Consider the following 24,612-nt stretch of genomic DNA (forward strand, 5'->3'; position numbering starts at 1 on the left):
TCCCCATCTACCCTGACTGACTCCTACTTTAGGACTTGGGTTGGGCACCAGCTCCTCCAGGAAGTCTTCCTTGCCTGCCTAAGCTGGGTTAGGGCCTTCTGGGCTCCTCTAAGCCCCCATGCTTCGGCCTTTTCCTCCTTCAGAAGAACTCGGTGCCTAGTACGTGCTGCACTGCAGGCCCCTCCCTGAGCAGTTTGCACCAATAGGAGGATGAGAGGACTGCAGAGCTCAGACCTCCTTACAACTCAACTCCTATTGGGACCCCCAGGCTGGCCCCAGGCCCAGCCTAAGATCCTGCTGGGGGCTCAGGTTGAGTGGATTCTCGTGGGCCTCGGAGAATGGCCAGAGCACATTTGGCCTCTCCTCCAGCCCCCAGTGCCCGCCTGGGGCCCTACAGGACTCACATTTCTCTCCAAGCCAAAATACTACGACCATCTGCTCTTCCAAGCATTTCATTAGGCGCCTGAAGCAGACCCAGGGGTCTCCGAGGCCGAGGCCGGGCCCAAGCCCAGCAGCAGGCCATCAGTCTTCCTGCCAGATCCAAGGCAAAAGAGTTTCCCAGCCCCAGGCCAGGCCCTTGGCGGCGGCGTTCCCGGCCAAAGGCTCATAGAGCCGCCTCTGGATCGGTGGCTCGCTCCCAGCCTGGTGTTTCCAGCCCAGGCATCACTGCCTGCCGAAGGATGAGGTTCCTGCTCCCCCAGCTGGCCCAGGAGGCCATGTGCTCTCACTGCACCCGCCTTCCTGGCCTCCCCAGACTCCTCCCACCCCGCTTGCTTCAACTGCACAAGCCTGTTGCTCCTGCCTGTGCCCGCCTTGGCACAGCCTGCTGCTCCAGCTGGCAGACCCCTTTCGCCTTTTTTAGGAACTGCCACCTCCTCCGGGACTCCTGCTTGGATTGCCCAGGAAGGCAGGAGTTTCCTCCTCTGTGCCCTTTCAGAACCGTGTGTTCTCCCATACCGGCCTTGCCACACAGCGCTGTCTTTCCTTCTTTTGGTGTTTTCCTCTCCAGCTAGACAGAGGAGCTCCTGCAAGACAGGGACCAGGTCAGACTCAAACCCTCTCTGTGCTCCCCTCATGGCATAGCTTAAGGCAGGCACCCAGATGCCTGGGGGGGTAAAGGAAAAAAGGAAGGGAAGGGTCATTTCCATCTCTGTGTATCAAACACCTGTCCTGTCCTGCTCTGGTCCGGGCTCTTCTGTCCTCCATTAATCAGAGCCTCCAGTGGGCCAGAGAGACTCCCTTCGGGAGTAGGAGACCCTGGAGTCCGGCCCGGGGCCTGGGTTCTACCACGGTTCCTCTGCCAGGTGAGCAGAGACCCAGGCCACTGTGGAAGGTTCCCCCTGACCGCCCCTCTCCAGTCACCCCGGGCCTGGGGTTTCATGCAGGTTCGTACTGGCTCTGCCCCTCCCTGGCTAGGTGATCCTGTCTCATACCTGTCTGGGATGGATGATGTTCCCAGTCTGGGGTCTGTCCCTGCTCGCAGAGCTGACCAAGGAGCCACAGCCCAGCAGGGTAGCTGGCCCAAGGAGATGTCGCTCCCTGTTCTACTTAGCAGGAACTCACCAGTGTGGTGTGGTGAACTTTGTCGGGTGGTCTTAGATGTTTTCTCATGTTGCCTGGCCTGCCAGGAGAGCCCTCTGTCGGGCCCAGGTCGGATCCCAGCTCTGGTCAGCCTACCTCATGTCCTGGAGCCTCAGTTTCCACTTGTGAAAATGGGGGTAGTATCTCCTGTCTGCGAGGCACAGGGGAGCCAGTGCAGGAGTGAGCGACCGCCATGCGGAGGCAGAGGCCGCGCGGGCGGCCTGCCATCCGGGAAACACTCCCACCGTTGTGGCCAGAGCCAGCCGCGGGAACCTTGGCAGAGACGCAGCAGAGAGAACACTGGACCTGGGGTCAGGCCCCTGCGCTGGGCTCTCAAAGCAGTCACTTCCCCAGCCCGTCTCAGCCTCCCCCTGTGAAGGGTGACTGACACTCTGACCCAGGGGTCTGCGGCAGGTGGCAGGCAGTGAGGTGGACTCAGCAGCTGCCTGGTGTCCGGGAGGGGCCTTCCCAGGGTGCCCAGCAGCTGGGAGGTGTGCCAGGGAGACAAGGAGGCTGAAAGGTCTCAGGCCTCAGCCTGAGCTAATAAATATTATTGGCGTGGGGTGGGGGGAGGGAGGGAGGGAAGCGGGTAGCTCTCCAACCACTGAGACTGATTTATTGGTTCATTAGCAGGTTGCCACAGCCACGGACTACCCCGCTGTGTGCATGGACAGGAAGGAGGGGGCCACGGGGATGCCGGGGCTGCTGGCTGGGACCCAAGTGTGGGTCTGTGCCTCACTGAGCCAGGAGCAGCGAGTGGCTGAGGGAATAATGCAAGGGGTTTGGGTCAGACAGTGGACATGGGACCGGGTGGCTGGGGAAGGCTGGGGAAGGCCATCAGGACTCATAAGGCCATCAGCTGGCCTGAGTGGCTAAACAGAACTATCCTAAGGGAGGGGACTGGGAGCTCTCTGAGGTTTCCAGAGCATCCAGTCAAGTGTGGGGAGCTGCTGGTTTAGGGAAGAGGGCCGATACAGAATCAGGAAGGACCAAGGAAATCCTTGGAAAACACAGAAACTGAGAACAGAGGCCCCAGAGGTAAAGCCCGTTCCAGTGAGCAGACAAAGTTAAATAGCAGTGGGTTTCAGCCAACTTCTGCCGGACACTAGCTATGTGACCTTGGGCAAATCACTGAACTTTTTTGTTTGTTTTTAAAGATTTTATTTTTAAATAATCTCTACACCCAACAGGCTCAGAACCTACAACCCTGAGGGTCAAAAGTCACACGCTCCATTGACTGGACCAGCCAGGTGCCCCAAATCCCGAACTCATTCTGATTCTTGATTTCTCCAACTGCAGGAATGGAACTAATCCTAAATTGCAAAGCTGCTTTGCTAATTAGACTGAAGAATGTAGCACCGCATAAGATATACAGTGAATCCTTCACAACTATTTGCTGTATTAGCGGCTGGCTAGCGTTACATTACCCAGGGAAAGGCTTGGATGGGGAAAGGGGCTTGAGGAAGGGCGGTGGAGGAAGCAGGGCCTGGAAACCGCTGACTGAGTTGGAGCCAGACTGGCTATGACCGGAATCTGGGGGCTGTCCGGCACGGGGAGCCTGCGCTTAGCCGGGATGGGGGGACCCACTTTCACGGCCCAGGGGCGTCCATCGGGCTGGAGCCCCAGCTCAGACAGTGCACCTCCTCGCCTCGGAGGACTCCTGCCTGGCGCCATACCCTGGGGGAAGGGGAATGGCAGACAGACTGTCCCCCGCGCAGAGGGGAGGCAGATGAGGTTCATTCCGGCCCTGGGGCAGACGGGGCTTGTCGTCCAGCCTCTAAGGCGCGGGCGGGCCCTTCCCCCGGATCGCCCGCCCGGTCGCCGCCCGCGGGCAGCTTCCCGCGAGGCCGGGCGTCCCCGGGGCAAGCGGCGGGGCGGACGCGGCGACGGGCACCCGGGGGAGCCCGGGCGCGGCGGTGGCGGTGGCGGCGGCCACAGGGCCACAGGCGGCGGAGGCGCGCGCGGAAGTGGCGCGAGGCGAGCGCGTAGACCAGCGGGTTGAGGCAGGAGTTGGCGTAGGCGAGGCAGTGCGAGGCCAGGCGGCAGGCGTAGGTGGCCGGGCTGAAGGCGAAGCGGCCGAACCAGAAGCAGAGGATGAGCGCGTGGTGCGGGCCCCAGCAGAGGGCGTAGAGCGCGGCCACCGCCAGCATGGCGCGCCCCGCGCGGCCCGTGGCTCTGCGCCGGGCCTCGGCCATCGCGGCGCCCGCGGGGCCTACGGCCACCCACAGGAAGCGCAGCGTGCGCGCGTAGGCCAGGCTCACCACGGCCACGGGCAGCAGGTAGCCGGCGGCGAAGGTGGCCACGTCGAGGGCGCGCCGGCGCGCGTCCTCCCAGGCGGGCACGCAGAGCTCGAGCGCGCCGTAGCGCACCGTGCCGTAGTAGCTGAGGTAGGGCGCCGAGAAGAGCGCCGCCAGCAGCCACACGAGGCCCACGGCGGCGCGGGCGTGGCGCGGCGTGCGCAGGGCCCGCGAGCGCAGTGGGTGCCGCACGGCCAGGTACCTGCGGGCGGGCGCCGGGTCAGCGCGGCGGGCGGCAGGGCCCCGCGCCCCCCACTCCCCGCGGGGACGCTATCTGCGGACCCGCGACCTGCCTTGCCCCGTGGCGGCTAGGGTAGAGGGCAGTAACACGCCCAGCGCTTGGAGCAGCGCCTGGCACCCCCTAGCAAGGCCGGGATCAAGGCTCAGAGGGAAGAGACTTGCCCAAGGTCACCAAGCCTGGATTGGACCCCAGGTTTGGAACGGCGAAAACAGGTATGACCACAGCCTAGGCTGGGTGTGGGCAGTAATAAAGTAACTGATGGATTCATTCATGTGTTCTTTTTGCCATTCATGTCACACTTACGGAGCACTTACTACGTTCCAGCCTCTGTGCCGGCATGTAAGACACAGAGATGTCTTCTGGAAGCTCACGGTGGAGTTGGGAGGTCGGGGGCAGGATGGTCCGCTGGAACAGGCTCTACAGGTGCGCAGAGACTGGCAGGGGCCGGAGAGCTGTTCCTTCTCTCCCTGCCATCCTCTCCCTTTTTGGTCCCCCAAGCTCTCCTTCCTAAGGAATCTGTTTAGGTCTTCCCTCCCCAGCCCAGACCCAGCCAGGTCCCAGGCCCAGCGCACCTGTCCACGGAGACGGCGGCCAGCGTGAAGCTGCTGGCATACATGGTAAGGTAGATGAGCAGGTGCACAGCCTTGCAGACGAGGGCCCCGAAGAGCCAGGCGTCCAGCGTGTAGATGGCGGCCTGGAAGGGCACGCAGCACAGGATGAAGCAGAGGTCGGCCACCGCTAGGTTGAGGATGAACAGGTCCGTAGTGCTGCCCGGCTCCTGCCAGGCACTGGGGCTGGGCTGCAACAGCACGGCCAGCACCAGCCCATTGCCCACGGTGCCCAGCAGGAAGATGAGGGCGAACACCACGGGTACCACCACGGCCCCCACGCTCCCTGGGTTGTCTAGCGAAATGTTCTGCGCATCAGCCATCTTCCCATCCGATGGGCACCTGAGGGAAAGAAGCTGGAGTCCTCAGACAGGAGCTCCCGGCTCTGGTCACAAGACCCCTGGGGTCTCCATCCAGGCCTCCCGGCCTTGGCCTGGCCATGTCTCCTGGGGGAATGGCGGTGGGAGGAGGGCGACAGCCATAGGTTCTCCCTGAGATCCACTTGTGCAAGCCGGGCACAATTGCCTACGTGTCTGAGGTGGGTTTCTCAGTTTCCTAGGGAACACCCCCCTGAGAAAGGATTAGTCGATGGATACCTCCCAGCAGAATGGGCTGAGGACCCTGAAGGTGGGGGAGGGGCGAGCCCAAGCCAAGTTGCTGATAGAAGGACCTTACTTCTCCGCAGGGTCTGGAAGCTCAGGGGGAGAATCGGACGTGGGTCAAAGTCAGCAAAACACGGGTGATATCCCTGAGTCATCGTAAAGTCCGGTTTAGTAAAAGCCCCACAGTGGCACAGCTGGGAAAACCATAGAGGCCACTGCCCCCCCCCCCTTTTAGCACAAGAGGAAACTGAGGCTCAGAGAGGGGACATGGGAGGCTAATATCACACTTTGAGTGGAAGACCTGGGGCTGTTGCCGCCTGGTACCCTGACTCCCAGGCTGGAGCGCTCAGCTAACAGCCTGTAACAGGTGGGGCCTCCGACCCCCACGCGAGTAACTGTGCGCGCGTTGTGTGTGCGTGCGTGCGCATTTATGCCCGCCGTGCCCTCTCTCACCCTTGCTCCATCCCTCGGCCCTATCAGCTACTACCTGTGGATCCCCCTGCTCGCCTGGGACCTCTGGGTTGGTGGGACACATTAGGAGCATGGAGGGAGGCAGGGTGGAGGGAAGAAAGGTGGTATCTGCGCCCCCCCCACCCCCCAGCATGCAGCAAGCCCCCTGAGGCTCAGGATGGGTAACACCCACCTCAACTCTGGGCACTGGGCCCTGCTTGGTCCTGGGTGAACCGGCCAGACTGAGGCTGCCTCTTGGCTCAGCAGCTACCCCTTGGCACCTCCCTGTAGGTGCAGGTCTGCCTCCAGCTGCTCCCTCTTCTCCTTTAAGGCACCTCCTCGGCTGAGCCAGACTCGGGCGCTCCCTCCGGAGTAGCCACCGGCCACCTCCTCCTCGGTCCCTGATTTCCCCCGGGGGGCATGCTCTTCTGCCTGGTTCTTTTCTGCCTCCCTGCGTTGCTTCTGCCTCTTTCTGCAGTAAGTAACCCATTGATCTCGCTCGCCGAGATTCGCTTTGGAGTTAACCCCTCTGTGCCCGGGGCCCAGCCCATTCCTGGCACTCCCACCTCCAGCCTAATGATTTCACTCCCGATCCTCCCTCTCTCTGCCCCAAGGAGGGCTCTAATCCAAGCTCAGAAAGGGTTCCTCATCTTGAATGGGGTGTTCCAGGCTAGGAAACCAGAATAGGAGTCTCTTTTCTGGACTCCTCCCCCAGTTCCTGAGAATCCTGGGGCCCGTCAACTTTCCTAAGCTTGTTCCAGAGGCTCAGTGTGTCTGGAGATGGAGGGTGTTTGGGTCCATCCAAAGAGTCTGGCTTTAGCCTGAGGGCAATGGGGAACTAGTGAAAGTTTTAGAGCAGGGACATGATCTGCCCATTTAATTTGTAATTGGTTTATTTTGGCCTGGCGTGAAAAGGATGGACAGAGGGGGAGTGATTTAATGACTGATCCATTATGAGCCCCTTGTGCTGGCAGAAGCCAAAGAGGTTAGTCTGTCTTGGTTCATGGCTGTGTGATTCAATCAGGCGTGGGGTTCTGGCCTGGAACTCTTGGAGAAGTGAGCCACATGGCCAAATGCCTCCAGAGGGTTAGAGAGACTAGTCAGGGATGGGAAGGGGGGGCGAGGTACCCTGGATTTCATAACAGTGAGGTTGTTTGTAAACTGGACAAGTGTACTGGGGGCAAAAGAGTCTGCAATGAGTTTAAGGAGAGAAGGGGTGGTAGGGACTGCTTGTGGTCTTTCTAGAAGCTGGGAGGTAGGCGAGAATGTTAATAGGAAGTCCGTGAAAGGGAAGAGAAAATAGTTTGAGGGGACACTGGGACACTGATAGAGCCAGGACTTGCATTCAAGGCCCAAGAACTGGGGAAGAAACTCTAGTACTAGCATCTCCCAGACCCCTGGGATTTTCCTGTGTGTTCAGAGGTTTTTTCGTTTTTTGTTTGTTTGTTTTAAAGATTTTATTTATTCACTAGACAGGGACACAGCGAGAGAGGGAACATAAGCAGGGGGAGTGGGGGAGGGAGAAAGAGGGAAGGAGGCAGGGCAGGAGGACCGAGGCAACCACAGAGGGCTGGCGAGCGGCAGGCAGGAAAAACCGCATTGTCAAGGCCAAGGCCCGAGTCCAGCACGTCCCTGACGCCCCCTCCTTCTCTTGCTCCAGGAGGCCGCAACCTTGAACCCAGAGCCGGACGCAGAGGACGTGGACGGTGAGCCGTGGGAGCGGTCTCTGGAAGTGGAGGTGCGGCCGACCCACGGCCTTCGGGCCACTACCAGCACGCGTCCAACCCGCAGCACGTGCGCCCAGAGTGCCCGCGGCGCCCTTCTGTACCTCCACGGATGGAAGCCTGCACAGCCGCGAGCTGACAGACCGCGGGGCGCGCTATCGGGGCAACGCAGCTGCCCATGCCAGCCGCCGGGGGGCGTCAGGGAGTCGCAGGACGAGCCGGCGCGTGCTCTGAGCCACTGCCGGGTGGACCTGGGCGCGGCTTTCTGTCCCTGACGGACACGCCACACCTACTGCTGGAATGTGTTGCCCGGTGGCTGCTTGGGGCCACCCCGTGTAATCCGCCGGCCTACGCAGATCATGCACATCAAGCTGCTGGCTGGGCCCGAGGCTGGTGCCAGGCCACAGGCACTTGCTGCTGCAGCGGTGCGCCTGCGACAGGTACCCGACCGCGTGGCTGCGGCTCTCTCGGGTATTCCAGCTGCTGCTGTGGCCACAGCAGCCCTTTTCCCTGGGCGGCCATCTCCCAGCACGTGGAGCTCCTGGACCCCAGCCTCAAGCTCCTTCCAACCACAAGCTAAGATTCCTAGAATCCCAGTTAGGATCGCAGCAGCTGGCCCAGGCCATTCATCCCGACAGCCAGGCTAAGGGCAGGGCTGGGGGTTCGAGGACACGGAGAGGGGGTCCTAGTTCCCTGTTGTGGACGAAGAAGGGCGTTTTCATCCTCCCTGCCCTAAGTCCAGCGAGGTCCCAGCTTCCCAAGGCCACACCCCAGTGAGGCTGGAGCCGAGTGAGTCAGAACCTACCCCGCCTGGGCCCCCGCCCTGTGCCCATAAAGCTGAGCGGGGACGGCGATGAAAAGACAAGGACCAGGGACAGCGACTACAGGAAGGTGTCCACTAGGGGAGCAGCGAGACTTTTCTGGGGATAAGTGTGGACGGGGCCCTGGCAGCAGCAAATCAACTCTACGGAGAGCCTTGCCCGCCGAGGCCTGGATTCTGGCGGGGGCGTGGCAACAGCAGCCGGAGCCTGAGCTCGCTGCGCCCCCTGGCGGCTGATCAGCAGGCCCGTAGGCCTTGGACCGAGAGGGATGGAAGGAGCCCAGTTACCCTGTACCATCTACTCTTGGTGTGCGGTAAACTGAGGCACACAGAGGAGAAGGGGCCTGCCCAGGAACCAAAGTGGGCTAGAATACATGGTTCCAAACTGTCGGGGGCCTTTCTAATAGTGACCCACGTTCTTTCCTTTGGGGCAGGTTTGGGTGCTCAGCCCCTCCTTATTTGGGCAGCTGTAAACCATCCTTTGGGTAGGGGGGCAGAAAACAAGGTGTTCCCCTGAGGCTGAAGAGCAAATGGAGTGGGTGGGGTGGGAAAGGGCCTGCAGGGTTGGTAGCTGTCCCCCCTAATAGGGGGACTACCCACATTATCCCCACGGCCTGCGTCTCATCTTAACCTAGGGTAGGTGGTCAGCTCTGAAACCTACTCAGGAGCCTCAGCTCCCACCTGATTCTTCAACTGGTCACAGGGCTGGGCCTGCCCAGAGAGAATGAAGCACACTGACATGTCAGTCCGTTTCCACATTGTTACTTGACATTCTCAACCACAAGAACGGGCCTTGCCCCAGCCCAGCCCGAGGACTTTAACAGGGCTCAGAGCCTCTGGCCCGGGCTGATCGAAGAACCCTTTTGTCAATATGGAGGGAGGGGGATCTGCTCGTGGCCAGCCACATCAGGGTAGGGCCCCATGTAGCCGCCCCACCTCCACGAAGGCCTCCACACAGCGGTCGATGTCCTCCTCGCTGTGCACTGCTGAGATCTGTACGCGGATCCGGGCCTTGCCCTTGGGGACCACTGGATAGCTGAACCCGATGACGAAAATGCCTGGTAAGGTAGAAAGGGTCAACCTGGGGCTCAGCAAAGCCATACACGCTTTGGGAGACATGATACATGGTTCCTACTCCCCTGAGGGTCACAGAGGGCAAGGGAGTTGCCTAAGGTGTCCCAGACATGCAAGTAAGTCATGGCCTGGGATCTTCAGCTCGTCTTGAGAGGGTCGTAGGGGGAGGGTATGGGGGAGCATTCACAGTGCGGGGCTCCCTCCTCTTTTCTCTGAAGACCCATAACCGGTCTGCTTGTCCCAGCTGCCTCACCTCTCTTGAGCATGTCATCCGCCATGCAAGAGGCCAGCCGAGCATCACCCAGCATCACTGGGCAGATGGGATGATTGGCTCCCAGGATGGTGAAGCCGGCGGCTTCCATCTTACTGCGGAAACTGTGGGCACAAGCTGGGTGTCACAGGTAGCCAGGGGACTGCGGAGGGTTCACACCCACTCCTGATGGGCCCGTGATCTGTGCCCAAATCTGCAGGATGGACCAACAGAGCCAGATGCAGATGGGGAGCTGGGCAGAGGAGCCAGCGGACCAAACCAGAGAGTGAGAAGACAGGATAATATAAGATGGGGAGATACAGGGTCATTGATGGAGTAATGTACCCGGAAATGGAAGGAAGAGGGAGACAGAGAAGAGGTAGGTGGGCGGGCAGGCAGCCCTTGGTTAAGAGGGCTGAGTCCCAGTGCATTCTGCTGGAGGCATGGTATGGGCAGAGGGTGGGCACATGGGGGCAGGCCCCTACCAGCTCCCCCACCCCCAGCCTGTCCCACCCCTGCCAGGGACCACACCGCTGGGTTTTGGCTGCCATAGTCTGGACGATGGCGTTGCTCTCCATAAGCAGGTCCAGGGCCTTGGAGGCACAGCCGACGACAGCAGGGGGCAGGCTGTTGGAGAAGAGGTAGGGCCGGGAGCGCTGCCGGAGCAGGGACACCAGGGGCTCAGGCCCTGTCGTGTAGCCCCCTGAGGACAAGGGCAGAGGTGAGGGTGGAAGTCAGAGGCCAGGTGCCAGCGCCTACCCCGAGCCCCTCCTGGGAGGATAGTCCACACTGCCTCTTCTGTACAGTCCCAGCCTCCCCTCCCCACCTGCCCTGAGACCTCTCCAGGGCTCTGCCTGTGGATGAGGGGACCCCAGGGGCATGACCCTGCAGGTACCTGAAGCTCCACCCAGTGCCTTCCCCAGCGTGGAGTTGATGATGGTGACCTGGTCTGTGACCCCCAGCAGCTCATCCGTGCCCCTGCAAGGGAAGCTAGCACTGCCACCACTGGCTACCTGAGCGCCCAGGGACCATGGGTTAGGGGAAGGGCTGGCTTCCTGCTTTCCCACCCATCCTCAGAAGCCCAACCCAAGGAGATGCATGCTCCCACCGTCCAGTGGCCCCCAGGAAGCCAGTAGCGTGACACTCATCCACAAAGACCAGGGCGTCATATCGAGAGGCAAGGTGGCAGATCTCCCGCAGGGGGGCGATGTCGCCATCCATGGAAAAGGCGCCATCAGTGGCCACCAGGCGCAGCCGATGCTTCTGTAGGGAAGCCACGGACAGGTGATGGCTGGTGTCCCCAGCGGGGCCAATCCTCCCATTCTCTACGCTGCTCAGGGCTCCAAGGGCTCACCTTGCCCAGAATCTGGCACAGAGGCCGACACGTAAGCATTACTGTGTTGGGGCCGGAACATCCCGGTCCTACTCTGTGCCTCCCTGAGCCATGCCCACCTCCTCTTCCAGGGCAGTCCTGGCCAGTGAGAACAGCTCAGTCTCCCCTGCGAGAGGGAGGGTGGGGTGGGACCACTTCTATCCCAAAGCTCATCCCACCTTTACGCCCAGCGGGGCCTGCCACACGGAAGGTGATGGCTAAAAGTCAAGGCAGCTAGGTACAATGGAAGAAAGCCTTGGGGCAGAAGGATCTGGGTTCAAATCCTGTTTCAAACTTCCATGTTCGTTGGGAATGCAAAGTGGTCCCTCCAAGCCTTAGTTCTTTCACCAGGGGCGAGGCTGAGGATAAGCCCAGTTCTTGCCTCCTCTGCCACCCTTGGGCCTCGCCTCACCTGGGCCTCCTGCAGCTTGGCCTCCAAGTCGGCCATGTCCAGGTGGTGGTAGCGGTATTTATGGGCCTTGCATAGACGGATGCCATCAATGATGGAGGCGTGGTTCAGCTCGTCTGACAGGACTGCATCCTGTGGGGTCAGCAAGGCCTGGGAGAAAGCAGCTGGAGTGGAGCTTCTGCCCAACCACCTAGGGGTTCTCCCTCCCCACGTCTACAGGAGTCAAAGTTTCTCTGCCATCCAGGGCATTCCGCCGGGCAGGGAGGCACGGAGCCCCTGTCTGCCTCTATCTGGGTTCTCAGGGCTCCAGGCCTGGGCTGGATCAGGGCCCAGCTCCTGGGAGAGCAGGTGAGAACATGTTTGGCGAGTACCCGGCCCCGGCTAACTCCGACCTTCTCACTGATGTAGGTTATCTCCCCAGTGCCCTGGAAGCTGGTCCCTTGCAGGTCCCAGGATTCTTCCTGCAGCAAGGAAGAAGCTTGGCCCAAGCTTAGCCTCCAGAAGAAAAGGGCCCTGGAGCCTCTAGGCACAGCACTGACATCCTGCCATGTTCCCCTCACTGCTCACTCCCAAGCCTTCCCCCATAGCCTAGCAGTCCCCACCACTCCCACCTGCACCCCCACCCCCCCAAACCTCAAAAAGGCCAGCGTTGGCATCGAAACAGCTAGGATACAGGATGGCATCCTCCCGCTGATGGAAGCGGGCTATCTTTGCTTCTAGATCCTTGTGGATGCTCTGCAGAAACAGAGTGAAACGGGTGTTAATGCCTGTGGGGTCACATGAAACAAGTTCTGGGGACAGAGGCTTAGAAGGTCACAGACTCAGCACAGAGGACCTGCAGCCTTGGCTTCTCCCTTCTTTCTTCACCACGTGGGTTCCCCCAGAGCCAACAGGAACCTGGCAGATGGTTCTCCCCGAGGGATCAGGGGCTCGCTAGATACCCCGACCTGGTGGGACCTTCGTCTATAATGGAGGTCTAATGATGAATCATGGGGGATGATGGCAAGGGAGGATGTCTTTCTGACATCAAAGTAAGTGCCTTTTTTGGTTGCGTAATGGCAAGGAAAAGGATTATGTAGCTTTATTTGGGCCTGAAATTCTTATATTTGAAAGCTGTTCGGTCAGGGTGAGGGTTTTGTTGGAAAGGGCCCTGGCTGGGGGGTAGGAGTCCTGTTTCTGACATTCATTTCACCATCCCCTTTCTGAGAAGATGGGTAGTAATCTCACGGCAGTCAGGAGCCAAGCCATCTGGGTTAAACTCCTATCATAACAGTCTGCGCGCCTTAGAGGAAGTCACCCAATTTCTCTGGCTTCAGCATCCTCATCTCTGTAAGAGACAAGAATATCGCCTACCACTTATGACCGTTAGGGGCATTAATGAGTTAATATTTGTAATGTTCTTAATACAGTACCTGATACACAGTAAGCACTGTAAATTTCCCATCTAGGTATTTATTTTGTAACATTTACACAATAAAATAATCAATGTTTACGGAGCACTACTACATGCCAGGCACTGTTCTAAGCAGTTCTGCGTGCAGGTGGGGGAGAGGGACGCTTGGGGAGACTGGAAAGTTTCTTTTGCAACACAACAGAAGCCTGAGCTGGCTTTTCTGGTGGATAGCTCTAGGCTAAGGGTGGCCCAGGGCCCTGGATGAGCTGAGCTGGCTAAACCAGCCTAGTTGACTGTGGGAAGCAGGCAGTTGGGGGTCAGTGCCCAACGCTGGGGACAAGGCACCGCCAAGCCCCCCCCCCAACAGCCACTGTGTACCTGGGTCCCACAGATGAAGCGGGTCGAGCTAAGGCCGGCTCCAAACTCCTCCAGGGCCTGCAGACCTGCCTGGATGACCTCAGGGTGGCTGCTCAGGCCCAGGTAGTTGTTGGCACAGAAGTTAAGGATTCCTAAAGTGGAGGACGGTACAGACACGGCGGCTCAGGGCAAGAAAGGGTCTGGAAAGGTGTCTGTGCCAGGCCCTGGGGACTCAGACAGAAAACGAACCTGGATTCGCCCTTGAGAAGGCAACAACCACACAGTATGATCCACTGTGGGGCAGAGGCCAGGATGGGGAGCTAGGGGCCCTGGGGAGGGACCCAATCCGACAGGTACAGGAGAGGGAGGGTCAGGAAAGGTCCCTCAGAGTGGTGCCTTGAAGGATAAGAAGTTTAGACTCTGGCTCTGAATCACATTGTACCCAATGAGGAACGTAGCCCTACCTCACAGGCTTCTCCTGCCCCTGAACACCACCAGCAAAGCCCCATGTGGGCCCTGGTTCCCTTGTGGGTAAGTGAGCAGGCTCACCAGCCCAGTGTGGTCCTCAGACTCTGAAGAGCTTACTTTGCTGCCTGGTACAGCCTCACCTGTCTGAAGTGTGTGGGTGCGGGGGTTTCCTTGAGACCTCAACTCCTGACTTATAAAGCCCAAAGTGAACACAGCTGACCTGAGGGGGAAACTGAGGCCTGTAAAGGGCAAAACCACGAGGAGAACCTGTGTCTCCTCGTTTCCCATGTTTTGGCCTGTTCCAAGCTTCCCCCAGGCAGGGGTGGGGGTTGGGGGGAGGATGGGGAGGGAGGCAGAGAGTTTTTTGGGGCACCTCGGTTTACAAATAAATACAAGAGCACCAAGGATCCCAGGCCTATTTCCTGAGCAGAAAGCGGGTTTGGGAGCCTGTTTATAAGCAGCACCATCTGGGGCCTGGCACGGACAAGACAGGCCACGACCACTGGCTAGACAGACATGAGGAAGGCCCAGTGGGTCAGTTCGTGGTGTGCCTCCTGCAGCAGCCGGCCGCCTCCCTGTCGCTGTGACTCTGGGCAGCGAGTTGGCTTTTCTGAGCTGCTGGCTGACCTTCTAGCTCCAATGTAAGGGAGAACCAAAGCCCAGCTCTGCCCGCCGCTGGCAGGGGCTTTTGGGCAAGCCATTCCACATCTCCGAGCCTCAGCTTCTCTGTCTGGACAATGGGTTTAGTTCTTCCCACGCTGGAGGTCCGCAGGAGTCCCCGTGCAGCAGGGAGTGGAGACCAGCTCCAGGCGACAGCTCCAGGAACGCAGGGCTTCTCGCTGCCTCCTTCCCACCCGCGTCCTTGAAGCAGCCAGGTGGGAGCCAGCTGGGTGTCTCTCTTTTTCTCTCACGTTCTCACAGGACCGGGTCTCACTCCAGCCCTACCCTGAGTCAAGAAGGTACTCCACAGCAGATCACCTCCCTCCGTGGAAACAGGTTTAACTAGCTTCCAGGGAACCCTGGGAAGCCATCAAGTCAGCCTGAGAGATTGGGAAAGGTGCCCGCGGCTACGGGAGCAGATACTGCCCCCTCCCCGGCCCCCTGCCACCCGGCCCTCCATTCCAGCCTGGAACCAAGGTCTGCGAACACCCGGCCGGGTCCGAAGACTCCCAGGAGGAGGGGGAGTTACCTCCGGAGACGCCGTCCACGTGGATGCGCGGCCCCTGACGGGACGTAATGACCCGCTCACTCTTCCAGGTGCCAGCGCCGCGGATCGCTTCCAGCTCCTCCTCCAGGACGCCACGCAGCTGTGTCAGCGCCGACTGCGCGCGGCGGCTGCGGGGGGCCGCGGAGAGAGCGGCGTGGAGCGCGCGACCCGCCCACATGGTGCCCACCGTCGCCCGAGCGCTCCCGCTAGCCAGGAGTCCCGGGAGCCGCGGAAGACTCGCGGTCCCGTGGCCTGGGGGGGGGGGGGTGGGCGGGGGCCGGGCCTCGGCGGCCAATCGGAGCGAGAGGGCCGTTAAAGGGGCGGGGAGGCGGGCCCAGGGATGGGGCGGGGGGAGGTGGGCCCAGGGTTGGGGGGGAGGGGCCTGGCGTGACCCAGAGAATGGAAGTATATTGATGTGTAAACTGAGACTGGAGCGCTCCCCGTGGGGGAAGGGGACGCTACCTGGCGGAGGGTGGCGAGTCCCAGGGCCCAGCCCACCAGACCCCCCGCCGTACTCCCAGCCCCTGCCTACACACCCAGCGCCCGGAAAGAAAGGGGGTGCACCCTGGACCCCAAAGGCAAGACCCTAGAAGCAGGCTGAGGCACGCTCTGTACTCTTCAGTCCCGTTTCCCGGTTCCTGTCGATCTGTTGGAACCGTCCCCCATTCGCAGGTGCAAACACCCCCAGGATTTCACCCCAGCTCGCCTAGCCGATTGCTCAGCATTTGCCTCCAGCCTTAAAAGGGGGGAAAAAAATGCACCGCTCAGGTTTCATTTTTCAATTTTATTTTAAAGTTTTAAAATTACAAAGACAGCAAATTCTGCCCGGCACAAATAACACTTGTTTAAAAAAAAAAAAAAAAAAGGAGGGGGGGTGGACCACGCACAAGTGCGTATTTTCCCATATTATTAAAAATAAAAGACGACTGTACAGTTTTTTTCTCCCAGCTCCCGGGCGTGAAACGTTAAGTACTAGCTCTAGATATGTATATATACATATACACACGTACACACAGACCTAGCTCTGTGAAACTACTTAGCAATTCAAAATCGACTGCAGTATGTCTTACTGTCCACTCCCCGCCCACTCCCCCGTCCCCCATCTACAGCTACTTTTATAAAAGACTCAAAAGTAAAGAGGTCGGGAGGTTTTTAAGTGGCAGGTGGCAAGGCGGGAGCCCCACCAGGCCACCAGGCCACACCACCAATCTTTCTTAAACAGGAGGAACCAAAAACCAGGGGAAAAGGAAAGAAGTCCTCCTATGATACAATCCAATTGTGTGGAAAAACCCAACTTTTAAGAGGGCACACTGAGGCACTTGGCTGACTGAGTCCCCACCCTTCCCCCAAAGTTTCCACTCCCGATTAACATGAGACTTTCTGAAGCCACAACAACCCCCCAAAGGCTAGTTTCCAGCTGACTGAAAGAAGCCGCTAAGACAGCTTCTCAGACCAGCTGTCACTCGGACACCCCCCCTTCCCTTCCCTAGGACAATAGGGAGGCCACAGGAGCCCTCGAACAGTGAGAAGGAAACTGCATTTGGACCCCCCACCGCTCTGTATTGGAAGGTGGAAGTCAGCCTAGAGAGGGTTTTTTTTTTTTTTTTCCCACTCCCTCCTTTGCCATCCAGCTGCTGCCACCCCTCCCCTCTCCCCACCAAAGTTCTGGAACTCTCACAAGCGGTGTGCAACCTAGAGAAGGCTGGCTCACCTTAAAGCTACTCCTACAAACCTTACCATTTCCAGGCTCCCCCTCTTCTAGTCCGAACGAGCGGCCTTGCCCATTCCCTCCTGCCCCTTTACCTTTCTAATGAACAAACCATCCAACCAAACAAAACACACAAACCCACCCAAGTTCCTAACCCATTAAGTAGATCAATAATAAGTCAAAGAAACAAAATATTTAAGTACATTCTCATCATTAGAGAGGAGATTTGTGGTTGCTGTCCTTGCACGATTGGTTAAGGAAAAATGGATTATTCCCTAATTTCTGAGGCATCCAAATAAGGGGCAAAGGACTGCAGATGAAGATCAAGAGAGAAGAAAAGAGGAAAGTATTTACAGAAAATAGGAGACAGGCAGGAGTGTCCACAAGAAAAGCCCCATTGTCACTTCTTCTTGCCGGCCCTCTTGGCACTGGACTTGGCTTTGGGCTTCACTGGTTTGGCCTTCTTAGGCTTGGATGCCTTGACCGGCTTGGCCTTGACAGTCTTGGGTTTTTTGGTTTTCTTGGGTGTGGCAGCCGGCTTCTTCTTGGTCTTCTTGACTGGGGTGGCTTTGGGCTTCTTGCTTGGGGCTTTGGAGGCAGCCTTCTTGGGCTTGGCTGCCTTCTTTGGCGTGGCCACCTTCTTGACTTCCTTCTTCGTCTTCTTGAAGGCCACTGACCTCTTAGGCTCGTCGCTTTTGGCCAGCCGGAAGGACCCTGAGGCACCCACCCCTTTGGTCTGCTTGAGGACCCCAGTGGTGACCAGGCGCTTGATGGACAACTTGATCTGCGAGTCGGCGTTCTCACCCACCTTATAGTGGCTCTTGATGTACTTCTGGATGGACTGGCGCGAGGAGCCAGCGCGGTTCTTCTCCGCCTGGATGGCAGCCACGATCATGTCTGAATACTTGGGGTGGTCTGTGGACTTCTTGGAGGCCTTGGCCCGCTTGGGCTTGGCCGCAGGGGTGGATGTGGAGTTCTCGGTCATGGTGGCCTGTCTGGTCCAGCTGTTGGAGGACGCGCTTTCAAAAGGGCCAGTCCTCGTCGGAGGCCGAGGAAAGCCTTACTCGGAATCTGCTTTGGCGCTCCTCCTGACTCCTGGGCCAGTCCGGGGCCCGGCTCTCAGGGACCTGGCTCGGGTCGCGGGAGGACTCGCCAGGCCGCCTCTGCGTGGCCCAGCCCCGTCGCTCTGTCGCTCGGTCTCGGCGCCCGGCTCGGGCTCGGGCTCAAGCGCTGGCTCTGCCTCCGCCTCCTCTGCCTCCCCTTTCCCAGCTCCGCGTCTGGCGCGCGGGCGGCGCATCCGGGTATTTAGCAGCGGCGGGCGGACCGCGGTGAGGACAGGGCTGCTGGCTGCCTGCTCCCGGCCCGGAATGGCGCCGCGCCGCCGCCATCTGTGTTTCTTCCGCCGAGCAAATCCGACCTTTCCCCCCGGCCCGGGCCTTCCCGCTCCCCGCCGCCGCCCGGGACCGCTGCCTGGCTCCCTGGGCTCCCCGGCCGGGCATCCCGCCGGCCCAGCCGCCGCCCCCCGCGCCCGCCACGCGCCCCAAACGGCGCGGAGGATCGCTGGTGCGCCTGCACATTTCCCCTTTGCGGGGGGCTGGCTCTGCGGGGCCGGGGAGCCCGGGTGCGGGAAACCCCCCGTAGCAAAGCTCCCCCCTGGGGCTACCGGAGAGCCCGCTCCCGGCCCGCGGCGGGACCCCCCAGCCCGGCGGAGCGGCTGGAAAGCGGCCCCAACTAACACACGCTGCCCAGAGCCGGGCGACTCCCAGCCGGGCCGAGCCGGGACAGGGGGGAGGGGTCGCTCCCCCGGGGTCCGGTCACCTCTCGGGGGTCATCCCGTCACCGGGCCCCCCGCACCTCTACCCCTTCTCTGTCCTTGGGGCCCCTAAGCAAACTTTCCCTGGAAGAGTTGTAAGGGCACTTTCAAACTTTGTCCCTTCCCCCTCCTCTGCCGGCTCTCCCCCAGCCTGCCCCCTGACCTCTGCGTGGCGGTTCTCTCCTGAGGCCAGACCCCCACTACTGCCTGGGACCCCCGAGGGAATGAGGAGGGGTCTCCCGAGTCCTCTCTTTTCCTCAGAGACCCCCCACGTCGCCCATATATCCTAATCCGGAATTCATTCATTTGCCTCTCTCAGCCTGGGCGTTTTGGGGGGTCTCAGAGGCTGACCCTTGCTGTCCCCACACCTGAGGCACAGCCTGGGGGTCAAGTCACCCTCCCAAGGTCCCTTGAAGTCGGTCGGGGAGGGGTCTGCAATGGAGGAGCTGTCCCAAAGTCTCCAAAAAGAGACTTGTCCTGGGGGCCCCTGGGATGAAGAGAGGCCCTGAGTGCTTTGGGAACTTGGAAAAACGGGGCTCTGGGGGAAAGGTGGAGGAGGGGGTCGCGTTACTTGGGTCCTGACTAATCCTTGGAAAGTGTGCAGTTTCTCAGGGAGCGGTGGCCGGGACCACCGCCATTTTGCTGGGAGGATGCGATGTCTTTGTTAAAACGTATACCTCTTTTCCGTGCTGCTTGGCAGGTATAGATCAAGGGAACAAGGGGTGTCACCGTCTGAAGGGAGTCTTGAGGGCCTCCGAGGGACTTTAGGGGTTCAGAGGCCAGCAGAAGGGACCCCAGAGTTCCTGGGACCCCTTGTCTATGAAACACATCCTAATCACGTGCAGGGCCCGCTTGGCAGGAACCCTGGGTTGAGATTCTGGGATGCTCCCTCCCTAAGCCCCCCTCCCACAACAAGCCCGCTTTTTTTTTTTATTCCCTAAGTAAAGAGGCAGGGCACTCTTCATTTAAACAATACCCTGGGAGTGGGGGTTTACAGCTGGTCAAAATGATGAACGTGTCTCTGTTATGCTCCGGGTGCTGTTTGCAGACACTGGCTGTTGGGGAGGGGAGGGGGGATGGTTGGAGGGTTTAGGTGGGGGATGGGGGGTCGTAGCTGCGGTTGGGGGAAGGGTTCTTACTGGACTTGGGCAGTCTCGGAGGCCAGGGAAATTAATAGGTTTCCCCCACAAACACCAAGGGATGGATTAATCCAAATGGTGGGGGGGGGGTGGCGGGAGAGGGAGGCCTGAGACTCGCTGTCAGATGCCTTCTCACCGGCTTATCTTAGTGGCACAGGCAGGGAAGGGAAGCGACCAAGGGCCAGGTTAGTTCAAAAGGTCAAGGTTCTTATTTGGATGATGTCATTTACCCCGAAGTTTCCTGATTTGAAAACACAACATTTTGGTGGATTCGTTTTAGTTATTTACAAAGACAGTTCTGGTTCTCACTAAAATCTGGAGGGGGAAATAGGCCATCCTAATAGCCACCCCTGGGTCCGAGATGGGTACACACACCCCACACTCCACACCCACGCCACGGCCCTGGGCGTCTTAAAATAAGGACTAGATAAATCCTTTGGCACGATGATGAAACAATTTTATTTACACAGCGCCTTACAGTTTGCAAAGTGCTTGCTCTCCACGTTTCTTGTTTCTTTGCGCCTCCAGCCTGGGGAGGCAGCCACCGTGATCACTCCGCAACCCCCCCCCCCCACGTCCCCATTTTACCGTGGAAGCCGCGGGATTCGGAAGGATGGCTATGGGGGCGCACTGAGGCTCAACTCCCGGCGCCCCCAGGTCTTCCCTTCATTTTGTAGCTCTCACATCCCATATCCCTACCCATCCCAGAAACTGTAAATTCTCTCCCGGAACTGAAGCCAGAAATGGAGGGAGGGGTCGCCTCGGAGTCGCAGGAGCTTCCCGCCGGCAGACCCGCAGACAGCCCACGTCCAGTTCCGCGGCGGGATTCACTATCCCAACCAATCCCACCACCCCCCGCCCCCGCCCCAGTTGGAGAGAATTGGGAGGAGAAGGGAGGGGGCCGGGAGTTGGGAGCAGAGTCCGAGATCAAGGGGACAAGATGAGAAAAGCCTGCCTCCAGATTGGCTTGGCCTCACTTCCCTTGGTTGACACTGCAGGGCCTGGGGGCTTCTTGACTCGGGCCCGGCACCCCCGCGGACCGCTCTCGGTCCGCACCAAGCGCCGAGCTATTTCCCGGCGGGCGGACTGCGAAACTAACCACCCTCCCACCCGCGCCTTTTACGCGAGCCCTTTAAAAACCCGGGAGCCGCAGCGCGGCGGGCAACTCCTCCTGGGAAATGTAGTCCCCTGGCGTCGAGTCCTCGCACGGTTCTCCCATCCCCCTCCCACCCAGGACCCTCTTGAACCTCAGAACCGCCTGTCCACCCCCGCGAGGGGCGGGGGTCAGACATCATCTGTCCAGTCACACGGGGAGGGGCCCAGGGCTCCCAGCTGTTTTTCCACCTGTGAAGAGAGGCTTCGGTGTCTCCACCTGTAAAAGGGTGAAAGGCCATCTGTCCTACGTACCTCTGGTGTTGATGTGAGGGTGGAATGAAATCCTGTACGGAAAAGTGTAAATTGCATTAGAATACCATGGGTCAAGTTTTTCTAATGTTCCTATGTTTGCGTGTGCCAGCCTTTATTAAGCCCTTGGTACACACATAACATCTCATTTTTCAAAGAGGAGGTCTAAAATGACTGAATGACTTGTCCAAGGTGGGTCAGCCTGAAGGTGGGTGGCAGGGTGACACTCCCAAGCCAAGGACTCCCACTGCACCACCTGTGGTCTCATGAGACCTTGCAAGACATGCACTTATTCCAGGCTTTAGAACCTTAAATCCCAGGCACTGGGGTAGGCACCGGGATATGGCTGTGAATAAGAGATAAGAGATTCCTGCGCTTGTGGAGCTGACATTCTAGTTGAAAAAATAGATAAGCAATAGACCAGATAAAGAAGTCAATTACAGTGCATTGGAAGGCCATAACTGCAAAGACAAAATTAGAATAGGATAAGGAGAAGGTGAAGGGCATTGCTAAGAGGAGGTGGTTGGCAATTTTGAAAAGGGTGGTCAGAGAAGGCCTCATTAAGAAGCTGACATGTGCGCAAAGATTCAGTGGAGGTGAGGGAAGAAGGCATTCTTATCCTTGGAGAAAAATTCTTCCAAGCAAAGGGAACAGCTGGTGCAAAGGCCCTGTGGCAGGAGTATACAAGGTGGCTGAATTAAGAAGGACAGCAGAAGGACATGAATTTTAAAAAGGTAAGGGCTGGGGAAATAAAGGAGGCACAGGTCAGATGGGGTTTGTGGGACTTTGGGTCTTACTTGAATGAGATGGGAGTCATGGGAGAGATTTGAGTGGAGGAGGACATGAGGGGACCCACAGACAATAGTCAGACCCGGTTAACTCTGACTGCTAGGTGAAGAGGCCGCAGAGGGCAAAGACAGAAGCAGGGTGAGGAGGTGGTTGTGATAATCCAGGTGAGAGATAATGGTAATTTGACCCAGATGACAGCAGTGGAGGGGATGGGAAGTGTTCAGGTCCCAGGGGCACCCCAAGGACTTTGGCTTGAACACTAGGAGATGGAGCTGTCGTGACTGGGGCTGGGAAGACTGAAGGTGAGCAGGTGGGAGGGGTCTGGCTGGGTTAGGCTGGAGATGTCTCCCAGATGGATGAGTGGAGATGTGGAGAAAGCAGGTGAATAGGAGGACCCTACAGGGAGAGAGTCTGAGGTCTCAGATGCGCATCTGGGATCTGTCAGCAGACGGTGGGCATTTAAAGGACAGGATCACAGGGACAGCTGACTGCAAGAAGGACCCGGCCTGGGGACACTGACAGGAGGAGGTGGGAGTGAAGAGGAAGCACCAGCAGAGGGGACCAAGAAGGAACTACCCGAGTTGAAAGGCAAACCAGGGGAGGAGGGGTGTCCCGAAGGCCAGGGAGGAAGGAGAGAGTATCAGGGTGGGGCAGGCGAGGCCAACCTCTCCAATGCCACCAGCCAGGGCCGCAAAGGCCATCATCTGCCCTCATGGGAGGGACGTCCCCGTCATCTGGAGAATGAAGAAGGTTGACCAGAGAATCTACTAGAGCCCTTCCAGCTCTCTGGGACTCAGGTAGGGCTGGGGGCCTAGGGTGGGAGGGTGTTCGGGCCACAGGTTCAGCTCCCAGCTTACAAACATGGTTCATTCAAGGAAAAGAGGAAATAAGAACCTTGGCAAGAGGCTGGGGAACGCCGGAAGATTTCCCAGAGGACACAGGAGCCAGGCTTTGAAGGAGGAGCAGGATTTTCACTGGAAAGGGGCGTTGACTCTGGAAGTGGGTGGAGCAACTGGAGTGGAGGCGTGGCCACGGGCACGTAGGTGACTGTACAGGCAGAAGTGATGTGACCGAGCGGCTCAGGCCGAGATCCAGAGATCCAGTGCGATCCAGGCCTCACAGCTGCGCAGAGGGGGCATGGGATGTTTTTGTGCAAGGGAAGGAGTGCATGTGACACGATAGGGTTGGCATTTATGTTATGTATGAATGTAAGTAAGTAAGCAAGCTCTACACCAACGTGAGATTTGAACTCCGGGACCCTGAGATCAAGAGTCACAAGGTCTGGGATGCCTGGGTGGCTCAGTTGGTTAAGCAGCTGCCTTCAGCTCAGGTCATGATCCCAGCGTCCTGGGATCGAGTCCCACATCGGGCTCCTTGCTCCGCAGGGAGCCTGCTTCTCCCCCTGACTCTGCCTTCCACTCTGTCTGCCTGTGCTCGCTCTCGCTCGCTCTCTCTCTGACAAATAAATAAATAAAATCTTTAAAAAAAAAAAAAAAAAAGAGTCACAAGGTCTACCACTGAACCAGCCAGGTGCCCCCAGGGTTGGCATTTTTGCAGCGTGATGGTGGTTCGGGGCAGCAAATGCCAGCTGTGGGGATGGAGAGGAGGGGCTGGATTTCAATGACATTTAAGAGGTCAACCCACCAAGTCTCTGGGAGAGAGGGATGAGGGCGAGCAAACAGGTACCAATAGAGATGCCAGTATATGGACTGTGGTGGGTAGGGGAGAGGGCAACTCTGGCCACATTGGACTTGAAGAGTGTGGAGGGCTCCAGGTGAAGGTGTCCCGAGGTAGCTGGATGAAGAGTCAGAGAGCCAGGAGAGAGATTGCTTCTGGACATGGGGAACTGGAAGGATTTGTAGCAAAGAGCTGCTATTCTCAAGGGAAGTGTGGAGATAGAAGTCCACAGCCCCTGAGATCAGGGGGCAGAAGAGGAGGCAGCCAAAAATGCTGGGGAGGTGGGGTGAGAGCCAGGACAGAATGATGACCCCCCCCCACACACACACACACTCCTCTGGAAATCTTAGCCAAGCTCAAGGCTCAGCCCCTGGAGTGTCTCCTCCCTGAGGCTTTGCTGACTTCCCAGCCTCCCCTGTCTTGCCCTTTAGCTCAGTACTTCTCAGATGGAGGCAATTTTGTGTCCCCAAGGACCTTTGACCACGTCTGGACAGTTTTGATTGTCCCAGTGGGAGGCTGCTTCTGGAGTCTAGTGGATAGAGGCCAGGGATGCCTGTCCCTTAAGGCCCTCCAAGGCACAGCCCAGCCCCCCCAGCCCCCAACAAAGAATTATCCAGCCCCAATGTCCAGAGTGCCAAGGCAGACAAATTGTGATACAGTCAGAGAAGACTTCGAGGTCGGGAGTTCCCTGGCTGGGGGTGGGGGGTAGATCCTGCCTCGCATGTCCTGTCGGTCCCCAGCAGAATATAGGAGTTTTCTTATCAGAGCCACTCAGAGGATATTAACCACCACAGTGTGAGCTCAGATGAGTCCTATCCCTGGGATGGCCAGCATGTTGACAGCATGTGCCAAGCACTGGCCTAATTTTAGACTCATTAAATCTTTCCTAGCAGTGCTAAGGGGTGGACTGTGGCTGTCCCCAGTATACAGATAGGGAAAACGGAAACAGAGAGGTAAAGTAACCTGCCCAAAGTCATACAGCCAGTGAATGGGAGAGCCGATTTCAAACAGAGGCATATCTGACATCAAGAACCTACCACTTTGCTCAGCTGCTTCTTTTTAAAGAGCACACACAGAAGGAAATGAGCAATGGATGAGGTCCTTGGGCCAGGCTGATGGCTCAGGGGACAAGGGCCCTGTCACATCACTGGTAGCCATCCTTCCTTCTCTGGGAAATTCACCAAGTGAATAGATTTATCACCATTGTCATTAAGTCAGGGAGCCTTTAC

At 58.5% G+C, this 24,612-nt stretch overlaps 3 protein-coding genes across 3 annotated transcripts; all 3 read right to left on the reverse strand.

The window, feature by feature from the left end:
• Window positions 1-3,317: 3,317 nt before the first annotated feature.
• On the reverse strand, window positions 3,318-5,117 carry GALR3 (galanin receptor 3). Its single transcript, XM_004743457.2, has 2 exons — window positions 4,692-5,117; window positions 3,318-4,080 (listed from the first exon to the last, which is right to left on the reverse strand). Exons 1-2 carry the CDS (start codon window positions 5,048-5,050, stop codon window positions 3,318-3,320), a joined length of 1,122 nt encoding a protein of 373 aa, XP_004743514.2. The 5' UTR covers window positions 5,051-5,117.
• A 3,952-nt stretch (window positions 5,118-9,069) lies between these two features.
• On the reverse strand, window positions 9,070-15,114 carry GCAT (glycine C-acetyltransferase). Its single transcript, XM_004743198.3, has 9 exons — window positions 14,836-15,114; window positions 13,200-13,330; window positions 12,062-12,163; window positions 11,432-11,578; window positions 10,756-10,910; window positions 10,543-10,625; window positions 10,179-10,350; window positions 9,651-9,772; window positions 9,070-9,381 (listed from the first exon to the last, which is right to left on the reverse strand). The coding sequence occupies exons 1-9, from the start codon at window positions 15,029-15,031 to the stop codon at window positions 9,230-9,232; spliced, it is 1,260 nt and encodes a 419-aa protein (XP_004743255.1). The 5' UTR covers window positions 15,032-15,114; the 3' UTR covers window positions 9,070-9,229.
• Window positions 15,115-15,622: 508 nt separating this feature from the next.
• Window positions 15,623-17,852, reverse strand: LOC101682832 (histone H1.0). The gene has a single exon (XM_004743197.3). The coding sequence runs from the start codon at window positions 17,544-17,546 to the stop codon at window positions 16,962-16,964; it is 585 nt and encodes a 194-aa protein (XP_004743254.1). The 5' UTR covers window positions 17,547-17,852; the 3' UTR covers window positions 15,623-16,961.
• Window positions 17,853-24,612: the final 6,760 nt, after the last annotated feature.

Source organism: Mustela putorius, unplaced genomic scaffold (genome assembly GCF_011764305.1).
Source record: "Mustela putorius furo isolate JIRA1106 unplaced genomic scaffold, ASM1176430v1.1 tig00000738_pilon_pilon_pilon, whole genome shotgun sequence".
Classification (NCBI taxonomy): Eukaryota; Metazoa; Chordata; class Mammalia; order Carnivora; family Mustelidae; genus Mustela; species Mustela putorius.